The sequence below is a fragment of the Rosa rugosa genome, chromosome 3, assembly GCF_958449725.1.
Source record: "Rosa rugosa chromosome 3, drRosRugo1.1, whole genome shotgun sequence".
NCBI classification, from domain to species: Eukaryota; Viridiplantae; Streptophyta; class Magnoliopsida; order Rosales; family Rosaceae; genus Rosa; species Rosa rugosa.
The window spans coordinates 5,353,759-5,371,265 of NC_084822.1; the positions used below are offsets into that span (position 1 = coordinate 5,353,759).

Here is a 17,507-nt window from a genome sequence, read left to right on the forward strand (position 1 = left end):
TTATGTACTTTGATGTAAACCCTACCTCTATATAAAGGAGGCTAATGAGACTGAATGAGAACACTTCTACTTCCTCCCAACTATTCTCTCTCCATCTTCTCTTCTACTTATAACATCCTTAAAATTTTATTGCATGTTGTAAATTTAGGGAATTTGGTTTTCTCTTTCCTCACTATCCTTAAAATGAAGATAGTTATAGGGAACCTGTTGAAGGAAAATAGGTTCATTTTTCCCTAAAATAGAGAAAAATTAAAATTGTCGGAGTTGTTAATCTTGTGTAGTAAGTGAAACACTCATTTTTTTAATCCTTTAGAGCAACTCCAACAGTTTCCCTATACTTTAATTTTTCTCTATTTAAAGGAAAAATGAGTCTTTTGTGCTCCAACAAATTTCCTATAACTAATCCCCATTTTAGGGAAAGTGAGGAAAGAGAAAATTAAATTTCTTAAATTTACAACAATCTATAAAATTTTAAGGAAGAATTATGAAGATTTTAGAGGTTGCTGTAAAATAGGGAATCTGATGGAGTTAGAGAAGAAAAAGAGGCTAAACTTTTGACTTTTGCTTCCCTATAACACAGAAATTATGAACAATTCTTAGGTTCACCCCTGGGTGAACAAGCATATTCACCCCTATTATCGATTAACTCACTTTTACTTAATAAATTTATAATCCAACGGTCCATATCTTAAATTAGCATTTAAAGATCATCTCTGTAAAAAATCAATTGAATCGGAAATCGTTTAATTATCTAATTGAATCAAATAAATGGACGGTTCTAACAATACTTACTGCTATTATGATGAACCGTCCATGTATTTCATATAAATGAATAATTAAAAGGTCTTCAATTTGATTGATTTTTTACAAAACTAATCTTTGTATTACATTATACAACTTGAATGGTTGGATTAGAAAATTAAAAAATTATTATGCGTTAATCATAAGAGATGGTGAATGCTGCTTCACCCCAAGGGGTGAACCTGAGAATTGTTCAGAAATTATAGGGAAGCTGTTGAAGTTGCTCGTTAGACCAAACAATTCTATAACACCAATTAATGTGATCGAATTACAAAAAACTAAGTTTGTGCCCTCCCCCCCCCCCCCCCCCCCCCCCAATTATTGTCAAAATAGCTACAAATATTTCTATAAAATCACATAGGTTTTTTTTTTTTTTTTTTTTTTTAAGAGGATCAAAAGATTTCACTTCTACCCCTATGGTGACTCGAACTCATGACCTCTAAGGCATTTCGTGTCAAACAAGTTTAAATTAAAAGCTGACAGAGCATAAAGGAATGTCATGTTGCCAACTTTAATTGTCTCCAAGGGAGTGACTATAATTTGACAATGCATCCGCAGTAAAGTTTGCTTCTCGAAGAATATGATAAAAAAACATAAAGAGAAAGAACTTTTGAGTTTGAGAATGTCTTGGATAACTATCTTTTAATTCGGCAATGGTGTCATAAAAGTCTAAAATAATTTCGTTTTTTTTTTTTTTTTTTTTTTTAACAAAGGGGTATCAATCCATTTAATAAATAAAAAGAGACATCAAATCCGACCCCTTCTCCCAAACTAGCAATCTGACTGCTCCGACAATCGCCACCAACACCAAATTCCGCTGTCCACTCCGCCTTTATCTACCCTGCAAGCACAGTCGTCCTCCCGGACCCAACTAAGCCAGACGAAGGTAGCAAATCATACCACGTCCATGGAGGCTCCAGCCAAGCACAAAGATCCTGTCAAGTTACACCTCCTAGAAACAATTATTCGACGTCAAGGTGCGCTGCCTAGATGCTGTCCGACGACGACATCCCAAAGACGTGTTGTCAAATGAACTGGAAAGCTCTGAAGGTTAGACACTCGTGCGGCGTGTAGAGAGAATAAGGTTGAGGGTACCTCAATTAAATTACGTTTTCAAGAGCTTTTTGTTGTTGTTGTGTGTTTTGATTAATTTGGTGTTATTTAGTTACAATTTAGCATAATTATTTGGTACAAAATTCATATGCTAACAGATTACCAATACAAACATCCCAAAAGAATAATGGAAATTCTTGGGAAAAAAAGAAAAGAAACTATATATTGATTTTTAAAAAGATACTAAATATATATATATTTATATATATAGAGGCCCGTTTTGAAGCGGACGTCCGCACTTCGCTAAAGTGCGGACGGCGACGCAGCGGAGGCGTTCCAGGCGGCTGCGGCGGCGCGCGACTTGCAGGAAGGAGGCCGGAGGCATCTCGGACTGTTCTGGGCAGCGTTCGAGGTCGGAGGAGGTCGGGGTTGCAGGTTCTGGGCAGCAACCCGACCTGCAACTGCAGGTTTTCTAGGCAGCCCTCCAACGACGTCGCCGGCGACTCCACCGACTGCAGACGGCTCCGCCAGACCCCTGGCGTCCTTCCGGCAACTCCCGCCGCTCTGTCGCTTCCCGAGCCGAGCTGCAGCAGCGCCGTCCGCACTTTAGCGAAAGTGCGGACGTCCTCTTTGGAACGCCTCCGTGTATATATATATTAAAGTAAATGTGGATTTCATTAATATGCATGTCAAGATGATCATTACTAGGAGTGGGCATAACACACCGGAAATCCGGTTACCGACCCGTCCGCACCGGATTTTCTGGCTTGGAAACCGGACCGAACAAAAACGGCGCCGTTTTGGAGTCTCACCGAACCGAACCGGTTCTTAACGGTTCGGAATCGAGTCCAGGTGTTGAACCGCCCGAGTTAAACCGCCCAAACCGAATTTTTTATTTTATTTATTTTTGAATTAATTTTAATACTTGTCTAATTATGATTGGTCACAAACCAAGCCTATGTAAGCTTGCATGCACCCGATCTCTGTAGAAACCCTAATAGGCTAATACTCTCAGTCTCTCACAACCTGGTTGCACGACCTCATTTGCCAAACTCTCTCGACCTCTCCGGCTCTCCCAACTCTCACGATCTCTCTCGACCTCTCCCAACTCTCTCAATCTCTCTTGACCTCTGAAAGATCTGCTCTGATCCCAGCTTCTCTCTCGGCCGAGAGCCTGCGAGGGTAAGCTCTCTAAATCTTTAGAATTTAGATTGATTTACTGTTCTCTTGATATTTCTGCTTGAAGATGTTTAGATTGTTCTTCTACAAAACTTATCACAATCAAAATCAAATGTTTAGATGTTTAGATTGTTCTCTTGTCATTTCTGCTTGAAGATTGTTTAGATTGGTTTCGTAGTTTCAAAAACTGATTTGGGGCTTTTTATTAAAACTCGGGTTTCGATATTCTTACTTAGGTTTTGGGGTTTCTGAGCTTCATTGTTGTTCTGGGTTTATCAGTTTCAATGTTTCATTGTGGCTTTCAAATGGTGGTCTGGGTTTGAGATGTTCCAAATTTATGTTTTTAATTTGGGGCTTCTGCTTTGTATATGCAGATTATGGAAGGGATTAGTGCAACTCCGACTCCTACAGGGACAGCAACTCCAACTGCAGATTCCTATATAAATCGGTTACCGAACCGCACCGAACCGCATTTCGGTGTAACCGAAAAATGCGGCTCAGCCCACTGAAAAACCGGTTGCGGTTCCGAAAATAGCCAAACCGCAAAATACGGTGCGGATGCGGTTTGGGCTTCAAACCGGGCCGACCGCACCGAGCCCACCCTTAATCATCACATATCTTTTTGTTGCCTTGGAAGTAAATAGATAAAAAAAGTTATGGTAAAAAAACCACTATGATACATAGGGATATACCACTTATATTTGAACTAATTAAAACAAGCCTATTTATATTTGCATAGTATATAGACAAAATACAAACTTAAGCTTGATTCTCCTTCCCTAATGGGAAGACTGAAAAATAAAGGAACAACAACCCAATAGCTCTTCTGTACTAAAAAAAGCCAGGTCCAAATGCCAACTTCAAGGCTCCAGGCACTTTTGTTCCCACTTAGGCCCACATCCAATTTGGAATTGCTTAGGATACACAAACCATTCTAGGCACCACAACTAAACTGGGCCTCAAAACTGGATTGGACATCCAACTCGATCTGGACACCAGACTGCACCCAACTAAAACTTTTTTTTTTAATCTCGGATAAAAACATAACGACGCAAACTTTGTTGAGACAAGTTTTGAAAAGAAATTCCGGATTCCAAAGCAGAAGAAGAAGAGACGCCATGCATTACTTCTTCACAAAGATATAAACTAAATCTCTATTCTGTCTGGTTTCGCTTTTGATTTCGTTCTGGTGGCAGCAGAGATAAACAAGGTAAAGCTTATCCTTCTGCTTCTATCACAGACACAAAAGACTACAACTTGGAGCTGTTTTTTGGTTATATTTAGCACTTGGGGCTTGACTCTTGTATATGCTTTTAAGTGTTTCAGATGATGAGATTCTTAAACTGGTATACACCGATGTAACTATATATTTAAGTTGGAACTGTGACTTTGATTCTTTCACAATGATCATGGAAAAAGGGATACGGCTCACTCTATCTCTACGTTTTTGTTAGGTATAAGGTACATGTTAGTGGTTCGTTTTCTTTTTGCATGTTCTAATGTCATATTGTCATGCTACTTGTTCCAATGTCACTTTCTTTTGTTATGGAAAAAAAAAAAATATAAGTAAGTTGATACATTTGTTGATTGATAATAAAGTATGTGAAGGTAACTGTGTTTGTGAACATTGATCTTCTCATTGTGTGGCTGTGGCGTGCCTGTGCCTGTGCCTGTGCATGTGGATTGTGTTCTCATTTAGTAGTAAGAATGTAAAATCTGCTTTTGTCTGTCAGTTGCACAAAATTGGACTCTGTTTTCTTGCTATTTGTAGTTATTTTGTTAAATTAACTAGCCCCACAGCCCACTCTACAACAAGGTTCAAGTCTAAATGTCTGTAATAAGATCAATAATTTATGATTCATTAGTTTTCTCTTTGTTTACTTGAATCCCTCAGATGCAAAGAGATTCACCAAAGTCCCGTTTGAAAATGAATATTGAGCTTGACAAACTCAGTAACTTACCAAGGGATGTTACGGAAAAGATTTTGTCAATTTTGCCAATAAAGGAGGCAGTGAGGACAAGTATATTATCGAGCGAGTGGAGGTACAAATGGGCTATGGTTCCAGATCTTGTGTTTGATGAACTGGGTTTCCCAGGAGTACTTTATAAGCTCGACAAATTAGTGAAAATGGTTGATCATGTGCTCTTCCTTCACATTGGTCCAATAAACAAGGTCAAGCTTTCTCATAAAGGTCTTAAGGGCACCGCAGATATTGATAGATGGATTCTTCATCTATCAAGAAATTCTATGAAAGAGTTCATATTTAAGTTTTGGAAAAAGCCTGAATACAAGATGCCTTCATGTTTGTTTTCCTGTCAAGATTTGGTTCATTTGGAATTGTGTAATTGTTTGCTAAAACCTCCGCGCACATTCAAGGGCTTCAAGAGTTTGAAGAAACTTGAAATTGAAAGTGTTACCCAGACCCAAGATGAGTTTGAAAATCTAATTGTTTGTTGTCCTCTGCTGAAATATTTGACCATGATAGATTGTCATGGTTTCACCAAGCTCAAGATTGATGCACCAAATCTCCGAATCTTTTGCCTTCTAGGTGCTTTTGAGGATCTTAGTTTTCAGAACACCTTAAAGCTTACAAGTATTGCCATTTATTTAACAGCTAATGGTGACCAAAGAAGACAGAAACCTGGCATTTCTAGCAATTTGCTCAAGCTTTTTGATCAGTGTGCTTATGTTCAAACTGCTAATATTCTTGGTTACTTTTTAAAGGTAATTTTTCATGATGGTATCGTATCATACTTTTAATTATCATATCATTTTCTTGGCTACGAACTTTAGCATATTCATTCAGTATACATATTGATTTCATCAACTTTCTACTTTCAGTATTTAGCTGTTGGTGACTTGCCGGTAAAGCGTCCTAAACCATGTCTGCATCTGAAGTTGCTTCGTATAAACATAGATTTCAATGATCTGAAGGAGGTTTTATCTACTTTATACCTTCTGAGAAGCGCCCCTGCTCTACAAAAATTATATATCAGAGTCAGTAGGCATTCAATTCAAAATTTTTCTGTTCAATAACAACTTTAAATTCACCAATTCTAATTAACGGAGCTTTATTTAATATTCTTCGAACTGTTTAGTTAAAATTGTAGTTTAAATATAGAGCTTATTAAATGTTCGAGATTGATCTGATACTACAGACCATATGTAGGTTCGTCAAGAGGGACAGGCTCTTGTGGGAGAGGTGAACTCTTGGTTAGATGGCAACCAGAATTTCCAACTCGGAAAACTGCAAATTGTGGAAGTACGTGGCATCACTAGCACCAAAGCTGTACTAGATTTCATCAAATTTCTGCTTTTAAATTCACCGATGCTCGAGAAGGTGTTTGTTAAGCCTGCATCTCACTATAGTTCTTCGGAACTATTAGTAAGGTTGAGCCAGTTTAGGCGCTCCTCAGCACTTGTGGAGATAATGCACTTGGACCCATGACCCGTCGCTGAATTCGGCAGCTGACAGAATTTTCTTACTGAAATGTGGATTTGGTACAGTCATGATTTTGTGATGCATGTTGGGTGTCTTTTGTCAGAACAATGTTTCCTAGTGCCAGTACCCTTGCATTCTAGTCTCGTTAATTTGGACAAGGAAAATTTTCAAGATTTTCAATTCTCTTAAGTTGGTCAAGAAATAAATAAATGAATAGATCGAACATGTGCTAGATTAGTTAAGAACATGTTATCCAAGGAGCAACAACATTTCGACTTTACGAAACAAATAAGCAATCAAAAAATTTAAAAACAAAATGTTGCTTTGCTATACAATCCCAGCATTTCTCTTGTTAACACCGTAACTTCTGTTTCTTGTATAAAAATCCGCCTTCACATCGACTTCATCTTCCTCAAAAGTCGAAGCCCTTTCCTCATCAATCCTTCCCATCTTCAATCCAACACTGTAGCTCCTCATCCCCATCGCATTATTCATTGTCGGTTGTCTAATACTAACATTTGGTCTTCCTCTTCTGTGCATCTCTGAACCTGCTACCTTGTTGTCCCGTTTCTCTGCATCGTTGTTCTTCTTTGACGACGCCGTCCTTAGAAGCTGCCTCAAATCCTCATCATCGTTCGAACTGGAGGAGTTGCCGCTGAAGCTCCTGGGCAACTGTGGTACTTGTGAAGCAGTGTAACCACCCACACCAGCGCCACCGCCACCATAACCCACCTTCGCAGCACAATCTTCTAAACTCTTCATGTAGAAGTTCTTGGCCTTGGTTAGAGACCTAATGGGTGAAGATATAAAGCGCATCAACTTGCTTTGCTTAGTTGCATTGCTCTGCCTCATGGTTTTGCTACTGCTTAAGTTTCTTTCTTGCAGATGCTACTGAATATGGATTTGGGAAATTTGAGTTGAAGTAGAGCAGATGTCAAATCGTATATAAAGGTGTGGGGGATTTGGGTTCTTCTAGTTGCAGTCAAACTGGGATGGCAAGCCAAGAGAAGAAAAGTCGTCATGCGTGGACTATATCAAGTTCAAATAGCACATGTGAAAGGTGAAAGCTTATACTACTATATAGTACAACAGAGCGAAGACCAAAATCCAAAGCAATGCGATGAAAGCATATAGTAAAATTAAAACTGAAGAAGACGAAGACCGGGCCTGGTCAATGACACATTTTCTGTCGTGACGAAATAAATTCTTTCTGCATTTTGCCATGTTCACCTCATTTGTGCACATTGTAGTCTTATATCGGAAGCAAAACACTCGTCTTTTTTGACCCGTTACTGCTAGTGTCAGACCAAACAATTCCATAATACCAATTAATATGTTCGAAATACAAAACATTAAGTTTTTTTTTTTTTTGAGAATGAAAGAAACATTTTATTCCAGAATAATACGATTACATAAAACGGGAATGACCGGTGGTGGACATAAGTTCCCCACTCTCCTCCCTAAGAACACCCTCAGTTACGGGTCCGTCATCCACGATGACATCCATGAACCAAAAGGGCTCAACCCCTAACCAAACCAATCGCCCCTCAACTCGGGCTACAACATAAGACAACTTCCGAGAGTCACGATAAATCCCTGCAGCCAACATTACACACAGCCACTTCCCCTTCATCAACACCGTGTCCCAATCCAACCAGACCACGTGCAAGAGCAAGTCACTACCACATTGACAACAAGAAAACACCGAGAATAAAACATGTAGTCCCCGGACATAACGCCATATCAACAGCACTTCATCCATACTAGCCCAGGAGACAAAATACATTCTCACAGCCAACCTCAAGAGGATAGATACTCCCTTCAACACCATGACCAAAAACCGCCAGACCACGTGCAAGAGCTTCTCCCCATTACTTTGACCACAAAAAAGGTAAATTGAAATCCTGGGAATGACACGATACAACCACCATACTAAGACTCCAAAACCCTAGCTCGATAGAGTAGGGACTTATTAGACTAAGCCAAAGAACTAAACCAAAAAATAAGACCCTAAAAGAAAACCAATAATACCTACCACGACCAACTATCCTCTCCAAGACCGCCACCTCCATCTGCCCGATGGCCACCGTCATCCCGCTGCAAGAGCATTGGGGGTTAACGAAACACGACCACCGCCCTCTTCGACATAGCAACTTGATGCCAACCCAGCCACCGATGATCACCCATCCAAAGACCCCATACATCAATTCAACCCCATCACCCAGTTTCAGATCTCGAACCCACAAGGTCTCCAGCCATCGCCATCTTCCAAAAACATCGCTACATAGCCTCCATAGGCTCAAAACCGTCAACCACCATCTGCCCTGATGTATTGCCCCATCTTCTTGCTGATCCCGGAGGTTCCACCATGTAATACCGCTACATCGAATGTCAAACCCAACCCAATCGCAACCCCATCTCCAAACTGCAAACCTGGGTCCCCAGTTCAGAGAAGCCCCGCTCGATCCAGCCATCAGAACAGCCCACACCTCCTTCAGAGGAGAGAGACGAAGCATGCCGGTAAAGGGTACCTGCCCATAGCACCTATGACCCCAAGAGAGCCAGACAACAGACGATCCAGATGCCCGTCCGGCTGCTCCTGCCACACACCGGCAAGGCATAACGCCGTCGCTGATGCGGGGAGGCCGCCGGACAAGCAAAATCCAATTTTTGTGAAAACCAACCCTAGCGCGTGAGGCGCGTTCCAATCTATTTTTGGTTACAAAACATTAAGTTTGTTCCACACGTTATTGTCAAAATAGCTACCAATTCTATAAAATCATATAGTTTTTTTTTTCATTTATTTTATATGTAATTTCTACAACAAGAAATTAGATACAATCCCCTCTAAGGTATCTTATATCAAATAAATCAAAATTAAAAGCTGAGAGAACATAGAGGAAAGTCATATTAAACTACCAAGACAAGAGGCGTGAGAGCTAGGGTTTTAGAAAAGTTCATTCTCTCCGTCCGGCGGCGCGTCCGGTGACGCTGTCGTCGGACGGGAATCGTTGGCTTAAGACTTGTGGAGCGAAGCTGATGGGGTTCTTAGAGCATCTCCAACAGTAGGAATTATTTTGCAGTTAAATATAGCTAAAATTGTGAAATATAGCTATTGATTTAAGAATGTTGCTCCAGCAGTAGTAGCTATTTATAAATAATATACTATATTTTATCCAATCATAAACTGACATGTGGACAAAAGAGGAGAGAGGAATATAACTTTTGCTTTAGCTATGCATGATTCTCTAGCTAAATATAGCTAGCCAATTTAGCTAAAGCTAAATTTAACTTAATAATAGCTAGTCTGTTGGAGTTGAATTTTGCTTTAAAAATAGTTATATATAGCTAAAATTTGAATTTAACTAGTCTGTTGGAGATGCTCTTAGGGACCATATTGGTTCAAAGTTTCAAGACGAGGTTGGTTGAAGGAGAGGGGTGGGGATTTGAAGGCAGCTTGTGGCGGCAGATCGCTCTGGTGGTTGTCGGTTACGGAGACAGACGTGATCGACCAGATCAGATCAGAGGTATGGGAGGCAGGGGTGCGAGACCGAGTTCCTGCTGAGTCTCTCTGCTGGCTGCTTTGGAGTGGTCGAATTGCAGAGACGAGGGAGTGGCCCGATCGCGGCTGGCATACGGTGGGAGGGCGATCTGGTCCCGCGGCGCGAAGGGAGTGGAGCGACGGAGGTAGTCCTTCTTTGCTGCGACGGGACTGGGCAAGCCGGCAGGGCTGCTGCGATGGGGATAGTGAAGCTGGACCTGAGAAGGTGCAGTAGGCTGGTGGGTTTCTGAAACCCTCCTTGGACTTGACTTTGGGCCTGGACCCTTTTGGGCCTTGCTTGTTGCCTTGTTCTATGTTTGTTTCTATTTGTTGGTTAGTTTTTCATGGTTTTTACCTTTAATAAGTAGCTACCATTTTTTGGTAGAATATAGCGGGCTTGGTCCCGGTCTGTGCACTCTGTGTGCCTTGTCTGCTCTAAGTAGGTGGCGAGTTTCTTGCATTGGCAAATGATCGCAACCTCTTAGTGGCAGTAACGTGTTTGCTCTAGGTAGGCGGCGAGTTCCTTGCTTGGTCAAATGGTCGTTGCCTCTTAGTGCAAGGTGAAACTAAGTGTTACCGGATCTACATTCCGGTGGCAACATAGTGAGAAAGCTGTGCTAGTAGAATTGATGTTTCTTCGTAATAGAGTTATCTTTCTGGTATGTCACCACAATTGTAAAGCGAATGGAGTAGCAAGTAGAGCACTCTTCGCTAGTTGGTGCTTGTTAGAATATATCATTTTAGTTGAGACTCTTGTTATTATCTCAGGAAGTTCTCTCGATGTTGATTGTAATCTGGGGTTCAGACACCATGTCCCCCCCCCCCCCCCATGTATTCTGCGGTTTCATTAATCAAGGCTTGAGAGTAGCCGCACTGGTCCTTATTCAAAAAAAAAAAAAAAAAAAAAAGAGGAAAGTCATGTTGCCAACTTTGATTTTCTTCAGGCAAGCAGCTATAATTTGACAATGTATCCTCTGTAAAGTTTGTTTCTCAAAGAATATGACAAAAAAAAACATGAAGAGAAAGAACTTTTGACTTTGAGAATGTCTTAAATAACAATTTTTTAATCCGGCAATGATACTTTTGATGGTATCACAAAAGTCTAAAATAACATTGATTTTTTTTTTTTTTGAACTAGGGGAGTGTCAATCTATTCAATAAATAAAGAGAGGCACACAATAGTACAATGCACAATAACTTACTCTTAAAGAACCCGTCAAAATTGAGTTACTGCTGCTTAGAAACTCTAGTAAAAATGTCTTGGCACCCGTACCGAACAAACAGCCAAGTGTGAAAAGGAAGATTTTGTTATCCTTCCGGTTTCCAAATCACAAACCGTGAGTTTTGAGAAGTGACATGCCTTGTCAGTAACAAATTTTTTCCTTTGCATTATACTTGTGTCTTCCCCATGCTGATAGCCTCTTCTTCGAGACTCAAGAGAGAAAAAAAGGAAGCAATTAGCCCTCTTCCTTCTTCCTGCCAACAGTATCGGCACTGGGCCTATGCCTAGGGCCTTCAAATTTTAGAACTTACATATAGAACTTGGGAGCTTCTATTTATACCTCCAAAATGGGCATTTGGACTTTTTTTTTTTTTTTTTTTAATGATAGTTGATTTTGTCAAGTCATATAAGATTACCAATAAAGACACAAAAGTGGAAATTTTTTTTTTGAAATCATTGGGAGTTAATATTGCCATTGGAATTGGAAGAACTAGGATACCCTAAGACAAATAATGGATTCAGAAAGTTCACATTTTTCCTTTGGGTTTAGTTTTCGTCATCTTGGGAAAATCATAGCCACATTAACCTCTGCTTATGAAACTTGCATTGGGTCTAGAAGGTTGTACCATTTCTCATACTTGATTCCAAGAAAAAGAAATGTCAGTAAGGCAGTTGGCCATGCAATTTATACTATTGAAATTAGTAAAGCGTCTTGCACTATTTCTATATAATTCTTGTTTTCTTTTAAGTATGAACCATGTTCATCTTCCCAGATGGAATGTTATTTGTGACAACATCCTTATGTTTATTGATTAACACCTTAAAGGCAACATAAATAAGGAATTATAGCATTTGGTGAAATCTAGGGGTGTGATCAAAATTTTGAAAATGGGAATGGAATGGAGGTGTGAGAGGATCCGGCTCCTCTAAAGTGAGGAGGGTGTGAATTTACTTCAATTTCATAAAATCTAGATGCTCCATATAATCTAAGAGTCATAACATTTGACACATCACTCAATCACAAATTTTTGAGATCTTAGATTAATAATAGTAACTCGCCGTTAACTCCAAAAAAAAAAAAAAAAAAAAAAAAAGAACTAGGGATTTGACGTGATATTTCTCCTGTGCATCACTGGTTCACTGCTGCGTTTGGCTTTGTGCTTCCATAGAAACTCATCCGTAGTTGAAGAATAAATCTCTGAAAATCATTGAGGTCTTTATAAACACGATCTTAGTAATATACACAATTATAGAATTCTAATGATAAACAAGATTGAGGTGTTGATAACTTTGAGTTCTCTCCTTAATCAAGAAGAATACTAACTCTTTATTAATGTTTGATTGAATCAAATTGCACCACAAAGTTGAATTCATAAGTCCCTTCGATTGCTTTGCAGCCTTTGGTGATTTTTTCGATTTGCGATTTAAATTCATTAAGATAAATCCCAGATGATTGAATCCAATTAACAAGGGTATACGGATCTGCCAATGCTTCTCCAAATCCCAGAGCCAACAGTCAAAACGATCACCTCCACCACACTTTCGGAATCGAAACCATAACCAATTTACACACATTACTCACAGGACTAAACCCAAATCCACAAACAAATTTACAATATCCCCATGTATTACACCACTCTGATTAGTTATTGGTTGAAACACTTCTGTTTGTTTCAAGTTATTAATGGCATGGTGAATTGGCGAGACACAAACTACATGAGTATCAACTATAGACAATCTTCCATGGAAGAAAGAGCAAATGCAGCACGCACTAGAGAAAGACATGATTTTTTTTTTTTAACCCAGAGTTAACGACAAATTATTGCAAGTTAGATTAAAACTCCAAAAATTGGTGGTAGAGTGATGTGTCAGTTGTTAGAACCCTTAGATTATATGGAGCGTCAAGATTTTATAAAATTGAAGTAAATTCACACTCTCCTCACTTTAGAGGAGCCGGATCTGTGTGAGAAGCAATACTCTAAGTTCTCCTGATCTGTTATAGAAATCTAATGCATGATGGTTAAGGGGTTAGCTACGTGTTAAAGAAAGCTACAATTTGGTCTGGTACTGGAAACTGGTGAAGTTTGTTTATGAACTTCTTAAAAACTTAGAAAATTGGGTAGATTAAAATTTTAAACACAGGTTGTTTATATTGTATTTTGTTCCTGTTTGAAAAATTAGAGATGATCTTGTTATCATCACTTTTCCTTTGCTTCCCACATGCACATGACTGAATCCATATATGTATATGTACTGCCCAGATATACAATGATGTAGGGAGCTCTTCGAGTGCTGTTAGTCAGAGGTTAAAAGGGTAGATATTATCAAAGGTAAAATAAGATTGTGAAATGTTCAAAAATTGAAGGAACACCACAACAATTGTGGCAACAGCCACACAACTATTGCCATGAAATGATTGAATGGTGGATAATGGGGTCATATCCATTGTTCTTGAACTGGTTGGTGTCTATATCTCCCACGTACAAACCATTGAGGGTTGCTATGTATTATTTTATATTTGTGAAAGTCTTCTCTACTAAAAACAGTGACTGGGCCCAATTTTAATATAATTTTTTTACATTTTCTATTATTTTCTTATTGAGTGGGTGTTTTCTTTTTATATTAAACTTCATGAGTAGGTATTGTTTTTATTTGTTTTACATTAAAATTGAAGAGACCCAACTCCATGTTTTCCTTACTTTAAGTATATTTGCCTCAAACTCCAAAAAAAAAAAAAAAAATGTATATTTACCCCTCATGGAGTCTTGGTCTTATACTGACCTTCATTTTGATTGGACCACACAATTAAGGACTCAGAACTAGAGAGGATAGGATTATAAGAAAAAAAAGTAGCATAGTTATCCAACTAGCATCAAATAAAAAATGCTCTCTCTTTCTCTCGAGAGAGGAACCCTAAGGCCGCAACTGGCCTTGATCGGCGGCGCTACAAATTTCTTGACTCTCGATAGAGAGGTTTCCCGGCTGCGTAGTGGCTCGGTAATTTGGATTTGGAAGGGTGGCGACGCTTCTCTTTCTTCTCCCCTACTTGGCGACGACGGCGATTGGCTTCGACGGTGTCCCATGATGTTAGGTTTGGATCGGGTTCGTCCTTTTGGTGGATCGAAGCCTCTGATGGCGGTCAGCTTGGCTGCGAAGGTGCGAGACTTCTCGCCTTCAATCTCATAGGTGTTAAGCGAAGTGAGGCCTTTTGCTTTGGGCGATGTCGGATGAGGACTCGATGATGGCAGGGCTGCTCAAGTCTATCTGGGTTCAGATTCGATCGAGTGCACCTTGGCTTCTGTCTCTGGGAACATCGGCTTGGATTTGTGCGTTGCCTCGGGGGGGGGGGGGGGGGGGCTATTCTTAGTTATTGGGATCTGTTTCTCTTGATGTCAAGGCAGGCGGCGGCTGTGCAGTGGCAGTGCTGAGCTAGAAGCAATTGTTGTAAGATGGCAACGATACCTTGGCATGAAGGCCACAGATCATAGGTTGTTTCAGCTCAATGTCTTTGATTGGCGTGACTTTTGTAAAGTAAAGAAACTAGATGAGGCATAGGATGCAATCAGGGTAATCATACTTACCTACTTAAGTGTTAGTTTATAATTTTAACCATGACATTCTTATCAGTTTAAAGTTTAATCATTTGTAGCTCCATAATTTAATAACATTTTTTGTATATGTGTAATATTAGAGAACTCTTGATTGGTCGGACCCCGAAACTCAAAAGAAGAGTGGGAGGATAAGGTTTATGGTCGAGAGGAAGTTGAATGATCGTTGGAAGACATTTAAGGCGAAACTCCAGAAAGTATGGTATACCCCAAATGTTGGCACTGAAGAGAGTTTTAAATGCAAAGATGGGAGGGTAAGCAAAAAGCAATGAGTTGCACTAGTTAACCATTGGGAAGATAAAAAGGAACATGTATGTCTATGGGATGCATAATGTTTTGATATGGTTGTGAGATATTCGTCCTGAAACATGAACTTTACTGCTATAACTGTGCACTAGAAGCAAGGACTGAATATATCTATGTTTAATGAAATCTGCAAAAGTATGGGGTAGTTTATAATTTACCTTACTGTAACATATTGAACCTTGATGCAGTGGTGTTCTATTGTGAACAAGCAGAGTTGGGCAAAGCGTAGGATGATGCACACAACTGACACAAAGACATTTGCAGAGGTCAGGAACAAATATGCAGGTCGTTATGTTATTGAATAGCCATACATATTGAATTAATCTGCAAAGTGTTACATATAAGAGTCTATGTTTTCTCTATATATGAACTCAGTCACTCTAGCAGCAACAGAGAACGTATTAAATTATAAGTATCTACTGTGAGAGAATGTAACTAGCATGTCTTAATCTGTGGTAATTAGATTCTTGGTTCATATGTATGTAGAAAAAAGAAAATGGAGGTGTAAACCCAGACCGTTGCACAATGTTTGAGCTTACCCATGTTCACGACTCTGAAAAACCTGATGAACCAAATTCTAGCCAAGCTATTGTAAGCATCAAATATGACATATTATTTTCAAGTTCTTAAGCGTACTCAACATTGATATTGTACTTACTGTACCACAGTGCTCTGAAGAACTGCAGCAGCAAGTAAATTACTTTCTATCTTATCATGTGTGATGTTTTGTACTATGCTTGTTCTTGCTATGAACTTCACATGATTGGTTTTAGTAATAAGAGCTTCTTTTTTCATTAGTTCCACTGGGTAATACTGTAGGACAATATGAACTACATTAGTGTACAAAAAGCTTCCCAGAAACTTACTAATATAATAATATATGTCAATGTAAAAGATAACAGATGACTGAGTAAACTTGCAACTGTATGATATTGCCTACATGTTTTAGTAAGTTTATTGGATGTTACCTTTGGTCATGAAGCATGAATGACCTAGCATTCTGAGACAACTTTATTGATTGCAATTAAGTTATAGAACTGTTGTATATTCTCATGCTAAAACATGTCAATGATCCATATAGAGAATTAACCAAGAAGTAGAAAGATTTGTATTGAATTTGTGCCAGCCCCTATATGTTTGCAATTGGAATTTGGGTAAGCTCACATCTCTTATTGTAAGTGTCATTTAATATTTGACTAACAGCTTTGTTCGTGTATCATCTTCATACTTTATGTTTATAGACAGATTTTGTAGCAGTTGGAGTTGTTGGAGCCTTAACGTGAAGTTGTAGTCATAAGCCATTTAGTTCAACTGGGGCTTAATTTAGACAAGTAAAGATGTACCAATGTATTCCAATTAGTATAGAAGGATAAATTCTTATTAGTACAAGGCATGTACCCATGTTTTAGTATTAAGAGACTACTATAGTATTTTTATTTATCAATTTGATATTTTTAGTATTTTCAGTGGTTGTTTCAACAAATAATTTTTTTATATAATTTTTATGGATGAAGACACGCACAATGAAACAAAGGTGGCTTGTACATATATTATAATATATTAATTGAATATGTTGGTAGCAATTTCAATTACATGGGCCCACCAAGTCACAAACTAAACATACGTGACTTTTTTCTGCCATAGCAACCGGCCTACAGTGCACTGACTCAAACATAAGTGGCTGCAGCGTTGCTTTTGCAGATAGGCACGTTTATTCGTGGGTAATTAGTTGCTATTGGGGTCAAAGGCACGCACAAGTGATGTGGCTTTTGCTCAAATTTCCACCACTGGAAGTTCAACTACCGATTTTGGAGGTATGAATATAACCTCCTAAAAAAAATTTAATTTTATTGGACAATGGGCATTTTGGGAAGATTAGGGAGGTGTAGATAGCATATTGATTATTTATAAAAGTAAGTTGGAGGTCTATTAATTGGACCTCCCCACATACCAATTTTGGAGGTATGAATAGAGGCTCCCATAGAACTTTTGTAAAAAAAAAAAAGAAAAAAAAGAAGAAGAAGAAGTGAATAATTAATTATTAGATCCATTGTTAACTCTTACTTACCATATTCTCCCATTATTTATTAAAGGATCTAATATTACTCTACTTATCAGATTTTATGGGCTCAAATTACGATTTCAATATTTTTTTTTCATTTTTGTGAATCCAATTTGATTTTTCACTTTTCTAATTAACTAAAATATAATTCATTAGAAAGAAAACTAAAATATAAAACAAAAAACTTTTCAACAAAGGGAAATTATCAGATTTTAGCCTGACTAGGCAAATCAATCACGTTTTTCTTACCTTCATTTTTTATGGCTTTGTTTTGATAGGCAAATCTCTTCAA

At 38.7% G+C, this 17,507-nt stretch overlaps 2 protein-coding genes across 2 annotated transcripts; one reads left to right on the top strand and one right to left on the bottom strand.

The window, feature by feature from the left end:
• The first annotated feature begins 4,677 nt into the window (after positions 1–4,677).
• Positions 4,678–6,482, top strand: LOC133740409 (F-box/FBD/LRR-repeat protein At1g13570-like). Its single transcript, XM_062168357.1, has 3 exons — positions 4,678–5,758; positions 5,876–6,031; positions 6,204–6,482. Exons 1-3 carry the CDS (start codon positions 4,928–4,930, stop codon positions 6,480–6,482), a joined length of 1,266 nt encoding a protein of 421 aa, XP_062024341.1. The 5' UTR covers positions 4,678–4,927.
• Positions 6,483–6,803: 321 nt separating this feature from the next.
• Positions 6,804–7,328, bottom strand: LOC133737080 (uncharacterized). Its single transcript, XM_062164707.1, has one exon. It carries the CDS (start codon positions 7,326–7,328, stop codon positions 6,804–6,806), a length of 525 nt encoding a protein of 174 aa, XP_062020691.1.
• Between the last annotated feature and the right edge of the window lie 10,179 nt (positions 7,329–17,507).

Bases quoted from the DNA above. Each gene is read 5' to 3' on its own strand.
- LOC133740409 (XM_062168357.1), top strand. From the start codon at position 4,928: ATGCAAAGAGATTCACCAAAGTCCCGTTTGAAAATGAATATTGAGCTT. The intron at 5,759-5,875 runs GTAATTTTTCAT...TTCTACTTTCAG, and splicing joins TTCTTGGTTACTTTTTAAAG to TATTTAGCTGTTGGTGACTT. The intron at 6,032-6,203 runs GTCAGTAGGCAT...GACCATATGTAG, and splicing joins TACAAAAATTATATATCAGA to GTTCGTCAAGAGGGACAGGC.
- LOC133737080 (XM_062164707.1), bottom strand. From the start codon at position 7,328: ATGAGGCAGAGCAATGCAACTAAGCAAAGCAAGTTGATGCGCTTTATA.